Source organism: Stegostoma tigrinum, chromosome 11, assembly GCF_030684315.1.
Source record: "Stegostoma tigrinum isolate sSteTig4 chromosome 11, sSteTig4.hap1, whole genome shotgun sequence".
In the NCBI taxonomy this organism is placed as follows: domain Eukaryota; kingdom Metazoa; phylum Chordata; class Chondrichthyes; order Orectolobiformes; family Stegostomatidae; genus Stegostoma; species Stegostoma tigrinum.
The window spans coordinates 16,422,580-16,445,678 of record NC_081364.1 but is presented as its reverse complement, the minus strand read 5'-3'; the positions used below and the strand labels follow the sequence as shown (position 1 = coordinate 16,445,678).

The window sequence follows — 23,099 nt, the reverse complement described above, 5'->3', positions numbered from 1 at the left end:
TTGTTATCCATTTTCTAAAGGCTGGCTGATGATGTGACTTAAAACTTGGGCAAAATGGTAACAATGGACCTGGAGAGGTGCAGGGATAGATAGCATTTTCTATTGATAGTGTTCACATCCTTCCCACTTTTTTTTTAAATCTTGGCAACGAGAAAAGATAAGCTGGATATCATCCAGAGTGGAGAGCATTGCAGTTTTGTGTAACTCTTATGATCGTTGGATATGTTGTGAATAAATATTTTGAATATATCCTCATTGAGTTACCACCTTTTTAGGTTGCAGCATGTCTTATTTATGCAGAGTTGTTTTCAATAAATACAAAATTTGGTCTTCTGATTTCAGGGAATTTGTATATAACTTACTACTTAAGCCAACAGCATTGAATGCAGTATGCAGGTTTTTTTTGTTTAATTTTTGGCCTGGTTAAGTTACCCTCATCCACAGGAATCATCTTTTGCATTTCTGGCCATTTGATAAGAATTAAGTGTTTATCAGATCTGTCAAAGGTGTGTGCATGCATGTATAATTAAAATCAAAGATGCTGGAAATACTCAGGTTAAAGTATATTTAACTATTCTGTTTAGATTTATTTTTCTGATTTGTTTGATTTGATGAAGTTACGATGCAGCAGCACTTGTAACAAAGTGAGAATTAAGCAAAAGTAACCTGGAAGTTCTCAGTTGATGGAAAGTAGGAGTGGGGTAAACTTGGGAATGCTAACGACTCATGCCAAGTTATACTTTCACTAAATAGCATTTTAGGATATATTGGGAATTTTGCTCCTTTCTGGGAGAAGAAATAGATCAGCATGCTTCCTGCTGAAGTGGTTTCAACTGCACTTTCTGCCAATGACGCTATATGTTTTTATTTGCGTTCAACCTGTGAAAAGAAGTTTAAAATAAGTCATGAAATTCTGAAAGGAGGAAAACTGCTTTAAAATTTAGAACTTGACAGGGCAATTTACTTAGTATTGCTTTCAAGGGGAAGGTAGAAAAGGAGAAAGCGAATCTGATCTGTAGATAAGGTTGGAAGATGTTTGGTAGATAGATGATAGTGTGGAATATAAATGTTAGCTGAGCTGAATGAGCTTTGCCCTGCACTGAAAGTTCAATGTGTGTAAATCACAGTGCCTGTTTTCCCATTATCACAACAAAGAACACCACAACATAGCAACAGGCCCTGCAGCCTACCATCTGAGCTGTATATGATACTGTTCTAAACTTGTGTGACTGTACACGTTCTGCATCACCTTAATCTCTGCCTGCTCATCTGTCTGATGAATACGTTCAGTAGGGAATGGTAAAATGTGTTGACACAGGCTTGGAGGGCCAAAGGGCCTGTTCCTGTGCTGTTTTGTTCTCTGTTCTCACCATCTAGTAACAGGTGCAATTCTCAGGATATGCCACTGCTTAAATGATGATTAACACCTCGGCAGTACGCTCCAGGCCCCTATTACCTTCTGCACACCACCTTTTTAAACTTGCCTCTTCTCACCTTGAACCTCTGCCCCACTGTATTTGATGTTTCCACTCTGGAAAAGGAGACCCTGACTATTCACCCTATCCATCTCTCTAATTTTATAAACTTCTATTAGGTCAGCCCTCAGCCTTCAACACCATCGTGAAAACAATCCCAAGTTTGTGTCACCATCCTAGTAAATCTCTAGCCTTTCTAAAGCCTCCGTGTACTTCCTATAGTTCAGTGAGCAGAATTGTGCACAGTACTCCAAATGTTGCCTGACCAAAGTCTTACACAGTTGTAGTATGACTTCTCAATTTTTATATTCCATGCCCCAACTGGTGAAGGCCAAAAATCACCTGGCACCAGATTCCTTTGAAATAAGTTTTCATAGCACTGCTCCTTCATCATGGCAGTTTTCTTCCCTAAAGGCATTAGTGAGCCAGCTGGTTTCCCAACAATCATCCATCAGTCTTCAAACTTAATTCCAGATGTTTATTGAATTCACATTTCACCATCTGCCATGGCTGGATTTGAACCCAGGTTCCCAGAACATTATCTGGGTCTCTGCATGAACAGTCCAGTGACAATATCACTAGGCCATTACTTCTCCCAAGTTATTTATAGATGTTATGAACAACAGGTTCCATCCCTGATTCTTGCAAAACACCACAGGTCACAGACCTCCAGTCAGAAAAGCGCCTCTCCACAACTGTCTTCTGTCGTTAAGACAACTTTGTATCCAACCTACCAACTCCCTGTGGATTCCAGGCAAACAACTATCCATGAGGGGCTTATTTATACACTTTGCTAAAGTCCGTATGGACTTTGCCCTCTGATCATTTTTGCCACTTCCTCAAAAAAACTCAAGTTTGTGAGACAAGACTTTCCCGGCCTAAAGCTATGCTAAACTGTAATGATTATGATAAATAGCGAATGCTCTTGCATGCACTACTGTGTGTCTTCCAGCAGGTGGTGGTACTGCACCATTCAAAATTTGAAATCATTTTAGCAGTGGCATATCCCGAGAATTGCACCTGTTACCAGATTCATCTCGCATCTCAATACTTAAGTTCTCTGTATCACGTCAAAGTGCTTCATTCTTCACAAATTCATCTTTATGAAGACTGGTTCTCATTTTTTTTTTGCAACTTAAATGAAGATTCCATTAAGAAAGTTTAACATACACTTGTCACTGATTCAATTAAAATGAAACTTTATTTGAGGCTGATGTCTCAAAAGATGGAACATATACATGTGTACACACTAATAAGGATTTATGTAACTAGAAGAATTCTATGGTTTATAACTGGATATTTTTACATTAGTTCTTGATTATATCAGTATTGCTGACAAATCCAATGTTTGTTTGCCCCTGTTATCCTTGTGAAGGCTGTGGTGAAGCCCCGGAATAAAGAATTGTACAGGCTTTTAGGACTGTATTTAGAGTACTGTATGAAAGTTTGTTTCTTAAAATGTGGAGTTACTTGTGGTAGAGGCAATGACAGGGAAGATTCACTAAATTGTTCTCTGGGGCAAGTTGGGGGGAAGAGGGAAGGTTATTCTGTGACGAGTTGTTGAGAACACGGCTTATTTGAAGTGATTAAAATCAAATCCTAGAGAAGAGGCCCTTCTGGACCATCGAATCTATGCTAACTTTTTACTAGTCCCATCTTCCAGGAGTAGGCTCATTGACTTGAATGTTATGACATTTTTGAATGCTTATCCAAGTATTTTTTCAACTTCATTTTCTCCTGACAAATGCTGTCAGGCCGGCTGAATTTTTCTAGCAGTCTTATTTTGTTTTGGATCCCTTCACGTGAGGAGAGGGGACTAGGGTTGAAGCCAGAGTAGTGGATCAGCTAGTAAAATGACAAGAGGAGGAGTATGAGACCAAGGTCAGTAGAACAGAGAGGCAGAACAGTCGGGGAAGTTACTGAATGTGCTGGCACTGGCAAACTGAAGTGTGTTTGTTTTAATATGAGGAATATAACCGGTAAGGCAGATGAATTTAAGGCTTGGATTAATGTATATGACTAATTTTGTAGTTGCTACAGAGACTTGGTTGAGCAAGGGATGAAACTGGCAGCTTAAGGTTCTGGGATTTAGATGTTTCAGGCAATATGGAGGGGGTTGTAAAAAAGGTGGGTGAGTTACTGATAAGGGAAAATATCACAGCTGTATTGAGGGAGACTACCTTTGGAGGGCTTGTCCAGTGAGACCATATGGGTATCGCTCAGGAATAGGAAGGGTGTGAGCACTTTGGCATTGGGTTACAGGCCTCCAGCAGCGAGTGGATGATAGCCTATCCACATATCTCTTCCTCTGTGGAAAAGCATGAAAGCAGGAGTTGTTGTAGTTTTTTTTAAAACAAAACTGTAAATCAAACAAAAACAAGTTGCTGCAAAAGCTCAGCAGGTCTGGCAGCATCCATGAAGAGAAAACAGAGTTAATGTTTTGCGTACAGTGACCCTTCCTCGGCTGTTGTGTTAGGTGAGTTTAACTTCCCTGATATTAACTGGGACTTGCTGAATTTCAGGGGCTTTGGTGGGGGAATAAACATATGAATAAGAAATGTTTGGAGGGATATGGGCCAAGAGCAGGCAGGTACGGGCTAGTTTAGTTGGGATTATGGGCAGCGTGGATTGGTTTGAAAGAAGTGTCTGTTTCCATGCTGTATGACTCTATAACTTCTGTGACTAAAGAGGATATGAAGATTTCATTGTAATTTCCTCACCTGCCTGCCTCAGCATTCTGGGATAGACCCCATCAGATCCTGGGAACGTGGAATCTCTGCAGTGCAGAAAGAAACCACTCGGACCCATCAGTCCTCCAAACAGCATCTCACCTAGACCTAACACCCATATCCTATCCCCATTCAAGATTCTGGTGGCAGAGTAGGCAGCATTTGGGCTCCTGGAGTTTGTTCCCTCTCTCTCTCTGTTCCTTTTTCTTTCCCTCCCCCTTCCTCTACCTTTTCTGCTCCCACCCTGTGAAGAGCTCAATCACAGTGACTTCAGTGGCAACAGCATCAACAAGGAAGGCAGCTTCAGGTTCCAGAGCAAGATCCTTGACTAGATGTGGCAGCATTGCAAGGCCTTTTCAGGATTGGGAGAAGATTTTTAGGGATAGGATTTACTCACATTTGGAAAATACGGACTTATTAATGATAGGCAGTGTGGCTTTGCACAAGGAGGCTCATGTCCCTCAAACTTAATTGTCACTCAAAAAAACTCAAAGATGATTGAGGGCGGGGCAGTAGATGATGTCTATATGGACTTTAGCATAGCCTTTGACAAGGTCTGTCATGGTAGATAGATACAAAAGAAGAAATCACGTGGGATCTGTGGTGAGCTGGTAAAATGGATACAGAACTGACTTAGTCAAATTGGAGATATGTGACCAATCGTGTTGTGCAGAGATCAATTCCAGGATCCCTGTCGTTTGTCGTGGATAAATGATTTGATGGCGAATATAGGTAACCTGATTTAGTAAGTTTGCAGATTACACAAAGTCTGGGGGAGCTGCGGGTAGTGAGGAGGCTTGCCGGTCGATACAGCAGGATGTACGTATGTTGGAGGCATAAGTGGAGAAATAGCAAATGGAATTCAATCTGGACAAATGCAAGGTGATGCATTTTGGAAATTCTAATGCAGGAGGCAAGTATACACTAAATGGCAGAACCCGAAGTGTCATCAACATGCAGAGGGATCCAGGCATACAGGTCCATAGTTCCCTGAAAGCGGTAGCATGGGTGGATAAGAAAGCCAAGAAGGCATAAGGCAAGCTTGCCATTGTCAGCCAGGGCATAGACTATAAAAATTGGCAACTCATGTTGCTGCTGTAAAGAACTTTAGCTACATCTCACATGAAATATTGTATACAGTTCTGGTCGTCACACTCCAAAAAAGATTTGAAGGCTTTGGAGAGGTTTTACCAGGATGTTGTCTGGTTAGGGGTCTAGGCCCGAAACGTCAGCTTTTGTGCTCCTGAGATGCTGCTTGGCCTGCTGTGTTCATCCAGCCTCACATTTTATTATGTTGTCTGGTTATTTTCATTTTAACATCGAAGGATGAGGAGTGATCTGATAGTTTACAAAATTGAGAGGCGTGGATAGAATGGGTAGTTGGAGTCTTAAGGGATGTGTGGACAGGCAGCCAAAAAAGCTATGTTGTCTAAACTTTTTGGTGACATGCCATTCATTGAGTACTCTCTTGTCTTGTTACTTGCTCCAAAGTGTATAATCTTAAACTTACCTGAGTTAAATTCCATCTGTCACTGCTCTGCTCATCTGACCAATCTGTTCATATCCTCCTGTATCCTAAGACTATCCTAAGACCTTCCTCATTGTCTACCACTGGCAAGTCTTTTTATCTGCAAACTTGTATCTCATCCCCAACAAAACCCTCATCCACGTTGTTTACATATCTCACAAACAACAAGGGACAGAGTACCAATCTTGATCGTATGCCATTAGATACTGGCTTTGTGTCTAACAGCCTTCCACCGCTCCCTGTCTCCTGCCACTATGCCAATCATTGATCCAACTTGTCAAGTCACCCTGGATTCCATGTGCTTTTAGCTCCTTTACCAGTCTCCCATGCAGGACCTTGTCAAAGGCTTTGCTGAAAATCAATATATACTACATCAACTGCACTACTCTCATCTGCATGCTTTGTCACTGCTTCAAGAAGTTCAATCAGATTTGTTAGTCACCAACTCCCACCAATAAAACCATGCTGACTATCCCTGATCAAACCTTACTTTTCTAAATGGTGAAGGAGAGAATTAATCACAGTATTCTCTAATAACTTCCCTACAATTGATGTGAGACTGGTCTGTAATTCAACTGTTTATTTCTAACACATGTCTTTAAAAAGTGGAAACACATTTAACTGTCCTCCGGTCTTCTGGCACCACCCATGCGGCCAGACAGGATTGAAAATTCAGATCTGGACCTTCACGGATTCCTCCCTCCTCTCCCATGCAGCCTGGGGTACAGTTCATCTGGACCTGGGAATGCGTCCACTTCTAAACTTGCCCAAACATCCAATACCTCCTTTCCCTAGATCAATCTATTGAAAAATCTTCCCAAATTCTTTACTGCATCCTCCTTGTCCCAAGTGAAGACAGTTGTGGAGTGCTCCTGTAACATTTGACCAGTGTCCTCTGGCTCCACACGCTGATTTCCTCCTTGGCTCCTAATGGGCCCAATCTGTTGTCTTGGACTTGTTGCATGTGGGAATATACCAATGCAGTTGCTGAAGAATGTTTTTCCTTCAGAGGCTAGTCAGTCTTTACCACAGAGCGGGCTGGTAAGATTGGTTTGCTAGTTATATTCAAGGGTGAGAGAGACAGATTTCAAATTTTTAAGACAATCCAAAGTTATGGGGAGAGTGGAGTTGAGGGATATCAGATCAGTCAAATTATGATGTAGCCCTTTAGAAATAAGTTTAATTCCATTCCTCTGCCTCTGAACTCAGTTTTGGAGGTGAACTGATTGTGCCCACTTCTACGGATGTATAAAGTAATAATTGCAGACAGATGTCATACTATGTATCTCTCTATTTAGTACAAAGTATGATCTCAAAACATACTTGTTTTCCTTTTTAACAATGTTTTTTCCAATATGGGTCTTTCTATAAAATCCACTGCTTAAAGCTGATCTCAGCAATCTTGCTCAAACCCAGAACAAATTTGTTCTGTTGATTTAAGTCTACAGGCCTAGTGTGGGCACTGTGCTAACTTGGAATGTGGGTTAGAACCAGCCTCAGCAGAAATTGGTGCTCCCTTTGAACATGGTTTTCTGTTAAGCGAGTGGAAACATTGAACTTGCAGTTTAGATATTGTTTAAGAATGCTAGCACATGGTCATTTTTGGTATCCCAGTTAATCTCTGATAATAGCCTCAATGCTTAATCATGAAGCATTCTGGTTTTTCTCGCTTTCTCTCATTGACTAACCATTCTTTTTCATGATGTTCTATATTTCATTATTTGATGTAATTTGCCCTTTGTCTAGGAAACAGTAAGGACTGCTGATGTTGGAAGCCAGAGTCAATAAATGTGGAGCTCGACAAACACAGCAGGTCAGACTGCATCAGAGAAAGTCAATGTTTCAGGCCGAAACCCCTTGTCAGGACTGTCTGGGGGGTTGTCCAGAAATAAGGAATGGGGGTGGGGCTAGGGAAAAGTAGGTGGGATGATGATAGGTGGGTGCAGATAAGGTATTATAGTGATTTGGCCCATTGAGTCCACACTGACCCTTCAAAGGGCATCCCACCTAGACCCTCTGCCCTACCCTAGTAACCCTGCATTTCCCATGGCTAATCCACCTAGCCTGCACATCCAAACACTACAGGCAAATGAGCATGGCCAATCCACCTAAGCTGCACATCCTTGGATTGTGGGAGGAAACAAGAGCACTTAGAGGAAACCAACGGAGATACAGGAAGAATGTGCAAACTCCGCACAGACAGTTGCCTGAAACTGGGTTGAACCTGAGTTCCTTGCACTTGTGAGGCAGCAGTACTAGCGAGTTTTGAGAAGATTTGTAGCTCAGGTTGAGGTTCTGGATGTGAGTTTGCTCGCTGAGCTGGAAGGTTAGTTTTCAGACGTTTTGTCACCATTCTAGGTAACATCATCAGTGAGCATCCGACAAAGCGCTGGTGTTATGTCCTGCTTTCTATTTATCTGGTTAGGTTTCCTTGGGTTGGTGATGTCATTTCCTGTTCTTACTCTCAGGGGATGGTAGATTGATTTGGAGCCAATGTGTTTGTTGATGGAGTTCCGGTTGGAATGCCATGCCTCTAGGAATTCTCGTGCATGTCTCTGTTTGGCTTGTCCTAGGATGGATGTGTTGTCCCAATCAAAGTGGTGTCCTTCCTTATCTGTATGTAAGGATGCTAGTGACAGTGGGTCATGTCGTTTTGTGGCTAGTTGATGTTCATGTATCCTGGTGGCTAGCTTCCTGCTTGTTTGTCCAATGTAGTGTTTGTCACAGTTCTTGCAAGGTATTTTGTAGATGACGTTCGTTTTATTTGTTGTCTGTATAGGGTCTTTTAAGTTCATTAGCTGCTGTTTTAGTGTGTTGGTGGGTTTGTGGGCTACCCTGATGCCAAGAGGTCCGAGTAGTCTGGCAGTCATTTCGGAAATGTCTTTGATGTAGGGGAGAGTGGTTATGGTTTCTGAGCCCGTTTTGTCTGTTTGTTTGGGTTTATTGCTGAGGAGTCGGCGGACTGTGTTCATAGGGTACCCATTCTTTTTGAATACGCTGTATAGGTGATTTTCCTCTGCTCTGCGTAGTTCCTTTGTGCTGCAGTGTGTGGTGGCTCGTTGGAATAATGTTCTAATGCAGCTTCGTTTGTGGGTGTTGGGATGGTTGCTCCTGTAGTTCAGTATTTGGTCCGTATGTGTTGTTCTCCTGTAGACGCTGGTTTGAAGTTCCCCATTGACTGTTCTTTCTACTGTGACATCTAGGAATGGCAGTTTGTTGTTATTTTCCCTCCGAGGGAAAATAACAACAAACTGCCATTCCTCGATGTCACAGTAGAGCGAACAGTCAATGGGGAACTTCAAACCAGCGTCTACAGGAGAACAACACATACGGACCAAATACTGAACTACAGGAGCAACCATCCCAACACCCACAAACGAAGCTGCATTAGAACATTATTCCAACGAGCCACCACACACTGCAGCACAAAGGAACTACGCAGAGCAGAGGAAAATCACCTATACAGCGTATTCAAAAAGAATGGGTACCCTATGAACACAGTCCGCCGACTCCTCAGCAATAAACCCAAACAAACAGACAAAACGGGCTCAGAAACCATAACCACTGTCCCCTACATCAAAGACATTTCCGAAATGACTGCCAGACTACTCGGACCTCTTGGCATCAGGGTAGCCCACAAACCCACCAACACACTAAAACAGCAGCTAATGAACTTAAAAGAGCCTATACAGACAACAAATAAAACGAACGTCATCTACAAAATACCTTGCAAGAACTGTGACAAACACTACATTGGACAAACAGGCAGAAAGCTAGCCACCAGGATACATGAACATCAACTAGCCACAAAACGACATGACCCACTATCACTCGTATCCTTACATACAGATGAGGAAGGACACCACTTTGATTGGGACAACACATCCATCCTAGAACAAGCCAAACAGAGACATGCACGAGAATTCCTAGAAGCATGGCATTCCAACCGGAACTCCATCAACAAACACATTGATTTGGAGCCAATCTACCATCCCCTGAGGAAAAGAACAGGAAATGACATCACCAATGCAGGAAATGACATCACCAACCCAAGGAAACCTAACCAGATAAATAGAAAGCGGGGCATAACACCAGCGCTTCGTCGGAGTCTCACTGATGATGTTACCTAGAATGGTGATGAAACGTCTGAAAACTAACCTTCCAGCTCAGTGAGCAAACTCACATCCAGCAGCAGTACTAACCACACCAAAGATGTTGGGTTATTTGGCTGTTGAACTGTCAACAGGCCTCTCATACTATGTACTAAAACAAGTGCTGCTAGTAAACAAACGTTCATCAAGAATCTCAATGCATTTTGCTGTTTCTGTCATTGAAAAAAATTTTCAGTGAATGCAGCTCCTTCTAAAACTACCTGCCACCCTAAAGCACTTTGCAGTAAGCTCCCACATACAACAATATGATAATGGCCAAATAATCTGGTTTTCTGGTGATGTTGATCAAACATTAGCCAAGAACTAGGGAAAACTCAAAGGCAGCGTACTGCAGGTTCAAAAAATCTGAAGTACGTACAGAAAATGCCGAAATACTCTAAGTCAAAACAGCATTTATTGAGAGAGGAACATTTCAGATCAAGGACCTTACTTGAACGCGAATATTGTTAAATATGTTTACAGCTGAAAAACACATCATCCTACCATGACAGGAACTAAGTGAGGGAATTGTTGCCAGTATTCAGTAGCCAGTCACTAGTAATAACATTCACTAAATGGTCACTGGGGCATCAGTGCTCAAATGCATATAACATTTGTATCTTGCTGTCCTTGGTGTGAGTTGCTACTTTTATTATTAAAAGTGAGGGAACCTGCTTTCTGCTGTAAGAATAATAAAGGTCAAATTGTTTGTATTTGCCAGTGCAGCTGATAACAAAAGTATGGATTTTTAGATACTGAAACACAATAGACACACCAAATTTTGTTAAGATTCAACAATTGGTTCGGCATTTTCGAGAAATTGCCCAGTTTCTGTTCTTGCGATGCTGTCACCTCCACTGACTCTGTCTTTCATTTCTTAATTTTGAGTTCCACCTCAACAGGGTAGTGATCACTCACTTCCAAAGCCTGATCGTAACAAGAAAAGCTCATTATTATATGGACACTTTGTGAATTTGCCATGTAATTAAAAATGATTTGAGGGTGGGTGACAGGGGTGTCGCTACAAAACCATGTTCTTAGTGGGAAAAGAAACAGGTAAAACTCGACTCTCCTCCATTTACAGTATGACCTACCTGCTCTTCAGTCAGCTCCAGTGCTTCCTGAAAGTTGAAGGGCTTGGCGGAATTTGGAACAACCTGCTTATAAAACCAATCTCCGTAAACAACAATCCTGTCAGCGACAACAATAGATATAAATCAGAGACAGTGCCAGTAACAGTGTAAACAGAGACTTCACCGTGGACTCGCATGTATCAAAGAGCAATACTGCACTACAACAAGACTTTTTACATGGAAACAAACAAATACTGTTAATGGATACAATCAATCCAAGCCTGGCATGTTAGAGTAGGAAACTACTTGTTTTGATTTAAGTCTGATATTCCACTTTCTGAACAAGACTCAGCTTCATGTTTTAAATGCATTTGTGATCCACGCAATTTGCTTTGTTCTCCATCTCATTCATTATGTTTCCACTGTGTTGATGGTTCTGTCATCTCTTTGCGTCCCAGTGTGAGTTTAAGTTTAGCAATTTGATGACGCCTTAAAACACCTTCTCCTTTGAGTGAAATGGCGACCAGCTCTTCTGGTTTGAGCCCCTTGTAGAGATTTCCTCATCAACCTTATCTGAGTTATCACACACCTCTGGAACAGATCGGATTTGAACCTAGGTCTCCTGGCTCAGAGGTAGTGACACTACAACTGCACCATATGAGGTGCCACCTCTCCACTTATATAACGGGGGCATTTAGGACTTTTGGAGCACAATTAATTAATTTATTTGACCGGTGGCATCTTGGTGCTGAATTCCTCATAGCGTGAGAGTTGGTGGGGAAAGAAAGAGATTGAAATTTAGTGAGCCAGTCTTGCACTGGCTAAAGAATAGCAATGTCGGTTGAAGTGGGAGAGAGGCTGGCTGTATCCATGCTTATGCCCAGAATGACATGTATAGGCTGTACAATATTAGTTTGCATTCCTACTTGTGAGTCAGAAGGGACTGAAGGGGAAAATTTTTCATGCAGAGGGTAGTTCCTGTTTGGAATTAACTGCAGGGGTAGTGGTACAGGCTAGTACCATTGCAACATTTAAAAGGCATCTGGATGGGTATATAGATAGGAAAAGTTAAGAGGGATATGGGCAAAATGCTGGCAAATGGTGCTAGATTAATTTGGGATTTGTTCGGCATGGACGAGTTAGACCCAAGAGTCTGCTTCCCTAAGATTGATGGTTGAACGTCATTTGAAATGTATTCACTGAGCTTTAAATGGCACTTCAGCATTGAACTTTTGGAGACACTGCTTTGTGGATCAGAGCTTTAAATTTTTCCATTTCAGATGCATATTAAGACTCAGTTTAGGGAACTAAGGCTCTCCCAGTCTCCCCTCAGCAGAAGCCAGAATAAAAGAAAATATATGACAGCTTGTGAAACAATTGTGGATAGATATTTGAAAGAGAAAAACATTAATGGATGCGGGAAGAAAGGGGAGATGGGACTAGGTCACAAGCTTTTTTTGGGTGAAACGGGGTTGCATGGTTTCCTGCTGTGAGTAAAATATTATGATTCAATGAGTCACATTAATTATGGATTAATATTGCATACAATATAACAGATGGCCAGCAGTGAGCGGAGTAAAGAATATCATGTGCTTGCAGTAAGTTTTATTAAAGGTACCTTTGGGAACTGAAGCCTGAGTGAAGGTTGTAATATTACAGTGTTCTAGCCTTAGAAGGTTTTGTTAAAACAATCCATGGAGAAAAGGAAGCATGAATAATGCACCGACTTGTTGCTGGCAGTAACCCTCCAATCTCCTTTTAATTAGAAACTGATGTTAGGCATACAAAACAAGGAGGAAACAGGCTGAAGAGGTGACTGGAGGCATGTTCACTTCACACATGATTGCTCTGACTTCAGGTTGTCAGAAAGACACGACAGGTGTAATTCTGGGTAAATAACTGCAAAATTAGCAGGATTGGAGTTACAAGAGACACGTTCACACCTCTTCATGAGCAGTCAGAAATCCCACTTGCCCTCTGAGCTACAAAGTGCATGTCATGTTGGGGAGAGGAGTTTCAGAAATAGGAGAGCACAAGTTTAAAAGATGGTTAGGGTTGGAGAGTGTGGTGTTCATTAGGAACCAGGCATTTAAGGTTTTTGAACTGACCCTATTGCATTCTGAGGCTTGTAACCTGTGTGTTACCTGTCATAAGCCCGGTCTGTCTTTACGTTTGCGGTGGTGTCCTCATCATCACCAATGAGCCAGTGAAAATTACTGTCGGTTCTGAGTCGGATTGTTTCCATCTCCTGCTTCGTCACGTACCTTCCATCAGCATTAAAGTCCCCAAGTATCATAAAGTTCTGTGGAAAATGGAAAAGAGAAGTCAGCTGAGGTGAGAGATGAGTAAGACTGTTTGGTATCTGACTAATTTTAATCAGTTGAACTGGTTTTGCTGTCATTAACAAATGTCATTATAGTCTGCTTGTATAAAATTCTTCTCATTATTTTAAAGCAAGAACTTATTTGCTTTAAATTTATCAATGCCTCTCCAAAAATACATTTCCTTAAGCATGTGCCTACCTCGGCAGTTAACAACTGGCTGAAATGTCATATTTTTAGACATGTTGGACGATAAGTGTACCATTTTGCACTTATTCACTTTTATAACATATGTAACTTTTAATTTTTTTCAAATAGTTACTTGATTGAATATCTCACTCAACCTGTCTTAGCTTTCTGCCATGCTTGAAATACATAATTACATTAAGGAATAAGATTTAGCATGGTACATTTACATTCCAAATTCATCAAGCAAAGGGATTTTTTAAATTGATTCACAGGATAAGGGCATCACCCACTAGAGCAGCATTTATTGCCCATCCCTAATTGCCCACAGGGCAGTTAAGAGTCAACCACATTGCTGTGGATCTGGAGTCACATGTAGGCCCAGACCAGGTAAGGATGGCAGTTTCCTTCCCTAAAGGATATCAGTGAACATAAGAACTAGGAGCAGGAGTAGGCCATCTGGCCCCTCGAGCCTGCCCTGCCATTTAATAATCATGGCTGATCCTTTTGAGACTCAGCTCCATTTACCTGCCCACTCACCATAACTCTTAATTCCTTTACTGTTAAAAAATGTATCTAACCTCGTCTTAAAAACATCCAGTGAGGTAACTTCAACAGCTTCACTGGGCAGGGAATTCCACAGATTCACAACCCTTTGGGTGAAGAAGTTTGTCCTGACCTCAGTCCTACATCTGCTTCCCCTTATTTTGAGGCGATGCCCTCTTGTCCTAGTTTCACCTGCTAGTGGAAACAACCTCCCTGCCTCCACCTTATCTATTCCCTTCATAACCTATATGTTTCTATAAGATCTCCCCTCATTCTTCTGAATTCCAAAAAATATAATCCCAATCTACTCAGCCTCTCTTCATAATCCAACCCTCTTAACTCTGGAATCAACCGAGTGAATCTCCTCTGCAACCCGTCCAGTGCTAGTATATCCATTCTCAAACAAGGAGACCAAAACTTCACACAGTACTCCAGGTGTTGCCTCACCAGGACCCTATACAGCTGCAGCATAGCCTCCCTGTTTTTAAACTCCATCCCTCCAGCAATGGCAGACAAAATTCCATTTGCCTTTTTTTTGCCTTTATTTGCCTGCTATCCCACCTTCAGTGACTCATGCACAAGGACACTCAAGAATGTGTGAACCAGATGGGTCTTTCCCAACAACCAACAAAATTCATGGTTACCTTTAGACTCTTAATTCCCAATTTTTTGGAATTGAATTCAAGTCCCACCATCCGCTGTGATAGGATTTGAACACAGGTCCCTTGATTATTATCTGAATTAACAGTCCAGCAACAACACCACTAGTTTCTTACCTCCCCAAGGGATATGAGCTATCCTGGTGGCAAAGACCTAAAATGCTACACTGTGTGTAGCATTGAGCCACACAGTTTAGAAAGGTATTAATTAGTATATTACAATGGGTAAGCATTGAGCATTTGCAGTACAGAAGTAGGCCATTTGGTCTATTGAGTCTGTGCCAGCTCTCTACGGAAAAGTTCAATCAGTTCTATGCCCCTACTCTATTCCCCAAAGCCTGCATGGTTATTTCCTTAAAATGCCCATCCAGTCTCCTTCTGAAGTAATTGATTGTCTCTGATTCCACCACCCTTATGAACACTGTATTCTAGGATATTGCTATTCACTCCATAAAAAGTTCCTCTCTGCATCTTACAACCTTACATCAGTGCCCCTAGTTATTGTACCATAAGCTCATGGGAACTGTCCTTTTCTTTTTCACCTCACTAAAAAAGGCCCATGAGATTGAACATTTCTATCAAATCTCCTCCAGGCCTCCTTTAATTTCAAGGGAAACATCCCCAGGTACTCACTTGTGGCTAAATATCTTCATCCCAGGAATAATTTCTCTACACCATCTCAAGGGACCTCCGCATCCTTTCTGAAGTGTGATGAGCGGAAATAGAAGTAATAGTCTAGTTGTAACCCAAGCAGAGTTGTATAAAGGCTTTTCCAGCTCCACATTTATTGACTGTACTTTCCAGCATCTGCAGCCCTTACTGTGTCTGATTTTATAAAGGCTCAACATGATCTCTCTATTTTTTTACTCAATTTCTCTCTGAAGCTGAAGATCATATATTCTTCGCTAAATGCTCTTTCAATAAATGCAGTCACCTTCAAACTAAATGTACATGCATCTCTAGGTCCTTCTGTTTGCACATTGTTTAGAACTGTGCCATTAACTCTATATGTATTAGGATATTGTTTATTTAATTGATTAATTGAAATTTTTCAATGTGATCAGTTACCTTACCCTTGATTATAGAATCTGACAATCTTCCCACGACAGATGTAATTCCCCGGTTTCCCTCTGTCATCTTCTTAAAGAGCAGAGTGACATGAACAAATTTTCAATCAAAAGGTACACCCCTGGACCCAAGGATAGATTATATGAGGCAATGTGCTCTCCTACTTACTTTAACACCTATGAATGGAAACTATCAGGTCCTGGGAATTTGTCACATTTCAGTTCTATTAATTTCCCCATTACTAATGAATTACTTAAGTTGAGACAACCATCAAAGAGCACAGTTACGAAGAAATATTTGACTGAGTTGCCTACTTGAAATGGGTGGGGAGATATAAAGGCAAGTAAATGATTTGGAAGTAGGATACCTATTTAAACTAACAAAGAGTAACTTTCAAACTAATTTGGATTTCTTTTCCTGCAGACTGAATGTTTTTATAAGTGGGGAGCAATGGGGAGCAATGTACCAAAATGAATGAACCAATAAAATCACAAATTTGTAACTAATACAAGAAGGAGCTCTTATGGTGCAGTGCATTGCAGGGAAAGCCTGCCTCTCAAGTTCCAAGTTTAAGTCCCATTCCAGGACTTACTGGCATGAAAGATGCATCTATAACGTGTCTAAACGGGTTAGTCATGCGTCTATAAAATCTTCCATTATCACGACAGGAGGAGCAGGAGAGTCTCCCAACAGCCATGCTTGATGTATCCCTCAAACTACAGCCTCAGGTAACAGACCAGTAGCCTCCTCCAGGAAAACCTAACCATGGAAAGAGAAGAATGTGCTGCATTTACCTCACGTGCCACCTAGCGTGGGAAAGCTTGACGAGTAAATGACAAGAAGGTAATTGGAACCAAGTTTGACTGGTTGTCAATTTGTAGGAAGCTGTCAGACTTTACAAGGAATTTGAAAACAAGCGGTAGTAACAAGGTAGAGGGAAAAAAACAAAACTAAAGGAAGTCCCTTATGAAAGGCACAGGATAAAAGAGGCTTAGGGCATGGAAGAAACTCCAAATTATTCAGAGATGGTGGGGGAGAAATCCAAATCAAAGGAAGCAAATAATAATAGCATTACAACAAAAAGAAACAAATCAAACTTTGGGGAAGAGACAGAAGCGATTGGGAGACTGGATAAATGAGCAGGCTGTTCACACATCGGATTAGAATGAGTAAAATTGTATCACAATCTGCATGAAAACGGCCAGAGAGTGTGCATGTGACAGAATTTGAAACAAGGCAATCTTGGTAATGAGCATTTTTTAAAAAGTTCCATAAAGGATGATTCTAGATTTCAGTCTGTAATTAGATGAATCATAGAACCCCTACACTAACTGCCCCTCCAAAGAGCACCCCACCCAGACCCATTCCTCTGTATCTAGCCCAACCATCCCTGGTCACTGTAGCATAGCCAACCTACTTACTCTACACCTCTTTGGACTGTAGGAGGAGACCAGAGCACCTGGAGAAAGCCCACATGGACATGGGGAGAATGTGCAAACTCCATACAGACAGTTGCCCAAGGCTGGAATCGAACCCAGGTCCCTGGAGCTGTGAGGCAGTGGTGCTAACCTCTGAGCCACTACTACTGCTTTATGATCCAGAAAGGAAACTGCTATCTTCAAAGTGGGTTACATTTTAACTCAGGATCTCGAAGTGAAAAGGCTGTTTGTGTCCTAGCCCCTGCTGCCAGTTGTTCTCAGAGGCAAAATATACTTCTGAGATGGAGGACTAAATGTGGTATAAAGTTAGAAGGTGTTTATATGTAGAATGTCTATTAGTAAAAATAAAAATTAATATTTTCACCACATAAATAAAGTGAAATTATGATTGCTGTAAAACTGCTGCCTCATATTGTTTTGTAACTGTTTTCAGACTTTTAGAAAACCAGGACAAGCTAAAATTACAAATGATAGTGAGCAACTTATGACATTTGACTGCATGATTTAAGCTCTGAAATGTAATGTATGTAGCATTTAATCTTCCTGCATTGTTTGGTTTCAAAAATATAAGAATGAATAAACCTGAGAACACACCTTAACATTCCACTCCTTTTTGATCTTCAGGAAGACGTCATATAATTCGTCGATTTCCCTGACTGAATCTTCAGGGCATGTGTGTTGGGGAATGAGCACAAAGTTCTTCACAACTGAGTGTATGAAAAAAAAGCCAAGCTAAAGTCAGTGTGATGTAGCTCTTACCTACTGCTGAATAAAACTCTTGATTTCAACCAAATTAATCTGTAGACCTTAACAACGAATATCCCGTTCCCTTTCAATTGGATTGAACTTGTCTATTTCTAATGTATTCGCCGGAAAATGGCATGTGAGCTATTTAAAAGCCTCACTGAGAAATCCAAGCAAAGTTGTCTTACAAATCTGCTGCTGAGCCACAACCTCTGATGTAAATTATAATGAAAGTTTGCTGTAATAGTTCAGGCTTACTGGCTTACTAATCAAAAACACTAGATCTTTTGCTTTGTCAGTTAGTAGGTGACTTTGACCTATATGACTTGCCTCTTTCTTCCTTTTTTTGTATTTTTGTCAGTTTACAAGGAGTGTCTTTGACATTTAATTCAGAAGCCTGGTTGGCAAGTCTGTAAAACTTTCATAGGCCTACAATGCTGTGTACCCGGTAGGAATATTTTTTGTATGTAGTTGTGTCGCCAATAGTCAGAAAGCTACATATCCTTTGTCAGCTCGATTGCTTGAGTGTAAAAAAATGCCTTAGCACCTGAATCATTGCTTGTCTCATGCATAATTTAACACACAAATGACATCTTGCAGAGTAATTATACCAGCATAAATCCTACATTTTGAAGGTTTCACTGTATTGAGTCCATAGTTACACATACATTAATGCACACAAGTACCATGCCAACCCCCACCAAGGTAAAGCATGTCAATCATGAGTCTAGCAAATCCCTCATTATTACGAAAACTACAGATAATAAGGTTCAGCACAGTTCTCAGAGATTCTTATGCAGTTCAAAGTAAACTTAGTTTTTCGGATCATCAGAAGTTAAAATGGTGGTATGGCCAGCCTGGCCCTTTAAAGTTCATCTCTGTCTCGGTGCCTGATTCTGTATCTTGGTATCTGATTGTCTTTTGAATATTCCCAATATCTGTATTGGCACAGTCCTGTCCAGTAGTTGCCTTTGAAGCTACCTGTATGCATACATTTTATTACAAAGGGTGTTTGTGAGCCATTAAAACCAGGTTTACATGAGACAGCAGCATGTTGTGTCTCTATACCACAAAGAAAAGCCAAAAGTTAACTCTTAATATTGATGTGCATTTTGGAACCTTTGCAATAGAACAATTTTTAAAAGAAAGCAATTTTCTAAATGTGTTTTTCTGAAGATAGCAGCACAGTTCGCAATATTTGTTTTTTTTTCCCCTTTTTTTAAAAAATTCATTCACAGGATGAGGGCATGACTGGCTACTTCAGCATTTATTCCCATCCCTAGTTGCCAAAGGGCAGTTAAAAGTGAAACACATTGCTGTGGGTCTGGAGTCACATGTAGGCCAGACCAGGAAAGAACGACAGCTTCCTTCCATAAAATACATTAGTGAACTAGATGGATTTTCCAACAATTGACAATGATTTCATGATCGTCATTAGACCGTTAATTCCAAATTTTTATTGGATTCAAATTCCGGTATCTGTCATTGGCAGGATTTGGACTCGGGTCTTCAGAATGTTGCCTGGATCTCTGGATTAACTGCCTCCCCATGTTTGGCATCACCATCTACTCCTTCACACATTCCACCCATCAATCTTGTTAAGGACAGACAAATTCATCTACAGTTTGAGACAGTTCTGGCTCAAAAGGAAGCACTTTATGTCACCTGACCTGTTTGAGAAAGTTTTACACCAAATATTAAATCTTTTAAATATGTTTTCATTTTACTTTGTTTTACAGAGTCGTACAGCATGGGAACAGACTCTTCAGTCCAACTGGTCCACTATTCATCAATCGCGTTACAGCCAATTTGTGTTAACAAAACATGCATCATAGCTGAAATACCTGTACCTGTGGTTCGAGATTTGAACTGAATCACGAATGGTTCCCTGGAGAAAGCATCCTCATCTCCCGGCTGCATGTCTTCGTATTGAAAACTTCTTTCCACTTCCACAATATCATCACTACATGGAGAATGTATCAGTTGGTTAGGTGAATGAAGCAGTGCAGAATCAAACTGTACAGATTGGACAGATCCCAGGTTTGATTACTGGATTATGGGTTTCAGCTGGTGCAATTGTAGATATGCTACAATTTGGCCTAGTGCCTATTGTTAGGAATTTGTCTTTACAAACACTTACTTATTCAGTCGTAGGAAAGCCCTTGGTTGTCACAGTGACACAACTGCCTGACAATTTTTGATTTAGCATCTTCTTGTTTTCCCTCTGGAAATCCATTCTGATTGTAACATTTATTTTTAAACAAATGGCTGCCTTCCTAGTACATAACCAACAATTTTTTAAAGAGCATGTTTCTTAAAGTAATAAGTCAGGGAGCGCCTTCCTCTTCCTTCAAGAAACAAATCAGGTGTGTGTAATTCTGAATTGCTACACTACCTTGTTCAAAGACACTGACATCAATTTTGTGCTCAATGTTAGAAATATATTTGAGCAGTTATTTGGAGCAATGTCTTTGAATTAAAATGCAGATCAATGGTTTGAAAGAATGTATTAGTTTTCCATTTGCTTCACTCTGGGATGTAGTCATCAATGTTGATTTCATTAGTTTTGGTCCAACATTTTCAATTGGCATACTCCCTTACAGCTCCCTAAGCATTCTAATCTTTCTTTACAAAGCTGATTATTCTACTTGTGAAGGTGCAGGGCAATGTCATGGAATAAATTAGCATTGCTTCACCTGCTGTGCAATGATTGGTCCCTGGGCAGAAATGCACAAAATTCTTGTTTCTGAGAAATGATTTAACAGGCAAAGGTAACACTGGTTCTCAGAAATCTTTCCAATTCAGGACTTGTACATAGCCAATCTGAGTTCTGAATGGAGAACCTTAATTTGATTTTCCATGTGCTTCAAAAATCACTATGAGACTCTGGTCACTGCAGATTTGGGCAAAAAAAACTACAGAAGATTGGAAGAAATTATCAATTAAGGGACAATATGGCACGAGGTATATTTTGGAAATGGCAGGAGCATAGAAAAACTGGCAGCAACTGACCAACTGTCCATCATGTACCTTGTCTGCTCTTCCTTTCCCTTGAATAATGGAAAGGTAAACCAGTGTGGTATACAATGGAAAGAAGATGCAGACATCAGTTCAGCATCATGACCAAAAGTAAAAATCATCCCCTTCCCCACCAAACCAAACACCAATATATACTGAAAGGCCCACAAAAGTGACACATTATCTACCATGGCTACTGGATAGACTTTGCGTCTGGTGCTGACTGGTATTTAACTAAAGAAAGCAATTGACTGCGCAATATTTTTCAATTTGCAGTCATCATGACAGATGTGAGAATGCCAAATTTCAAAGGGACTAATAATTTCTACTCTGTGAGAAACAGAGTGCTGATTGGTTGACAAGTAAACTACAAGTGGTTATGGCCCTGTCATGGAGAATGCACCAGTGAACTGTTAACCCAACCTTCTTTGTTTACATTAAAAAGGCAAGTCATCCCTCGATGGTTGAGATGCGCCATGGACAATGCACCAGGGAACAGTACCCTTCAAGCAGTTGTTTAATTGAAATCAAGCAGTTGTTTAATTGAAAAGAGGCAATGTTTTTTTCCGCAATGGACCATGCTCTGTGTAAAATTGGATGTAGCTCTTAGCAAGTGTAAGGGTGCCACATGATGATCACAATGGATAATCTTAAATTGATGTAAGTGTCATTTTTTATACACTCAGGATTTGTCAATTCATGCTGCACTATTGCGGAATCACATTGAGTCATAGAACATGGAAAGAGATCCTTTGGTCCAACCAGTCCATGTCGCACATAATCCCAAACTAAACTAGTCCCACCTGCCTGCTCCTGGCCTATATCCCTCTAAAATTTTACCCACATCCACCTCTTCCTCAGGAGGCTCATTCTATACATGAACCACCTTCTGTATAAAAACTCCACTCCCTCGCCGCCCCCCCCACCATGCCTTTCTTAAATATTTTTCCTCTCACCTTACAAATATGCTTCCTGGTCTTGATAACCCCCATCCTGATTTTGTAAACTTCTATCAGGCCACCTCTCAGTCTCCTATGCTCCAGTGAAAAAAACACCACATCTAATGTTAGACAGAATGTTCAGAATTTTGCAAGCTCAGGCTGATTGAGTAAGACAGTCAATTGTCTGTTCCTTGCAAACAGGTGAAGGAACACAATGGTTGACATGATCTGCATGCAGATCATTGAAATGTATGTTCGATATACATGGCATGTACACTGGCACTGAAAATGATATAATACATTTTACTCATTTGTTTGAGAGATAAGACTGCTTGTTTACCTCGACAACACCATCCTGGTAATGGAGAATACCACTCATGATACTCGTACATAGTGGCAGAGTAAATGCTTAGCCCCATCATTTGCCTACAGTTTTGGGATTCCTTGCCCTGGCAGGATAACCTGGGATAGAGTAGGCATTTTTTGGGATTATAAATGGCGACCCTAAGCCCATTCATGAATTTGTGCAAGATATCATGAGCAATGATCTCATCAGGTGGCCATTATCCCAAAGGATGTGATTAAAGCATGCTATTACTGCATCAAGCTAGCACAGTCTGCAAATGGCTCAGGACCTATTCTTGAGGTTGTTATTAAGGCCAACATTATAGAGGGTGGTGCTGTTAGAATCCTAATGCCTATATTGATCTTTGAAAGTAGGCGTGTGGTCAACTGTCATCAAGAACCCATTAGCAGATTTTTTAATCAATACATCAAAAAGAGAGAATTCATTAGACAGCTCCATTCCAAAGGTTAATTTGAATAAAAGATGAACCCCATTAAGGTGTGTAAGAAACATTTTACATGCACCTACAAATTTACCATCATTATATCAGAGCATGTGAGAGGTAGGAAGTACCATAACTGTTAAAGACATGTTTCTTGTGGAAACTGAAAAACATGTCAATGAGAGTCAGGGGAGGGGTCCATGGTAATAGTATCTGTTTAGGCTGACAAATATTAAAGTTACATTCAATTTCAGGGATTGCTATGTTCATAGGCTCAAATAATACAGTTTCAGATAAATGATAACATCCTAGATCACCACATTATGGTGACATGGCTCACCATTTTCATGCTGTCCTTGCCTGGCACATTAGTGAATAAGCTCGCAATGTCTGCAGTACTATCAAAAAATTATAGCTATCACTTTACAACGTT

General features: G+C 40.8%; 1 protein-coding gene across 4 annotated transcripts in view; it reads right to left on the bottom strand.

The window, feature by feature from the left end:
* Nucleotides 1-9,898: 9,898 nt before the first annotated feature.
* LOC125460228 (deoxyribonuclease gamma) overlaps nt 9,899-23,099 on the bottom strand; it is a 29,331-nt gene continuing 16,130 nt past the window's right edge. For 3 of the 4 annotated variants that reach the window (XM_048547416.2, XM_048547420.2, XM_048547417.2), the window contains 5 exons: nt 19,770-19,882; nt 17,770-17,882; nt 13,101-13,258; nt 10,978-11,074; nt 9,899-10,810 (listed from right to left, as the gene is read on the bottom strand). In XM_048547416.2, coding sequence (XP_048403373.2) covers nt 10,754-10,810; nt 10,978-11,074; nt 13,101-13,258; nt 17,770-17,882; nt 19,770-19,882 — 538 coding nt within the window. In that variant the 3' untranslated portion in view covers nt 9,899-10,753. The remainder of the gene's footprint in view (nt 10,811-10,977; nt 11,075-13,100; nt 13,259-17,769; nt 17,883-19,769; nt 19,883-23,099) is intronic. The other variant, XM_048547419.2, reaches the window with a different exon arrangement.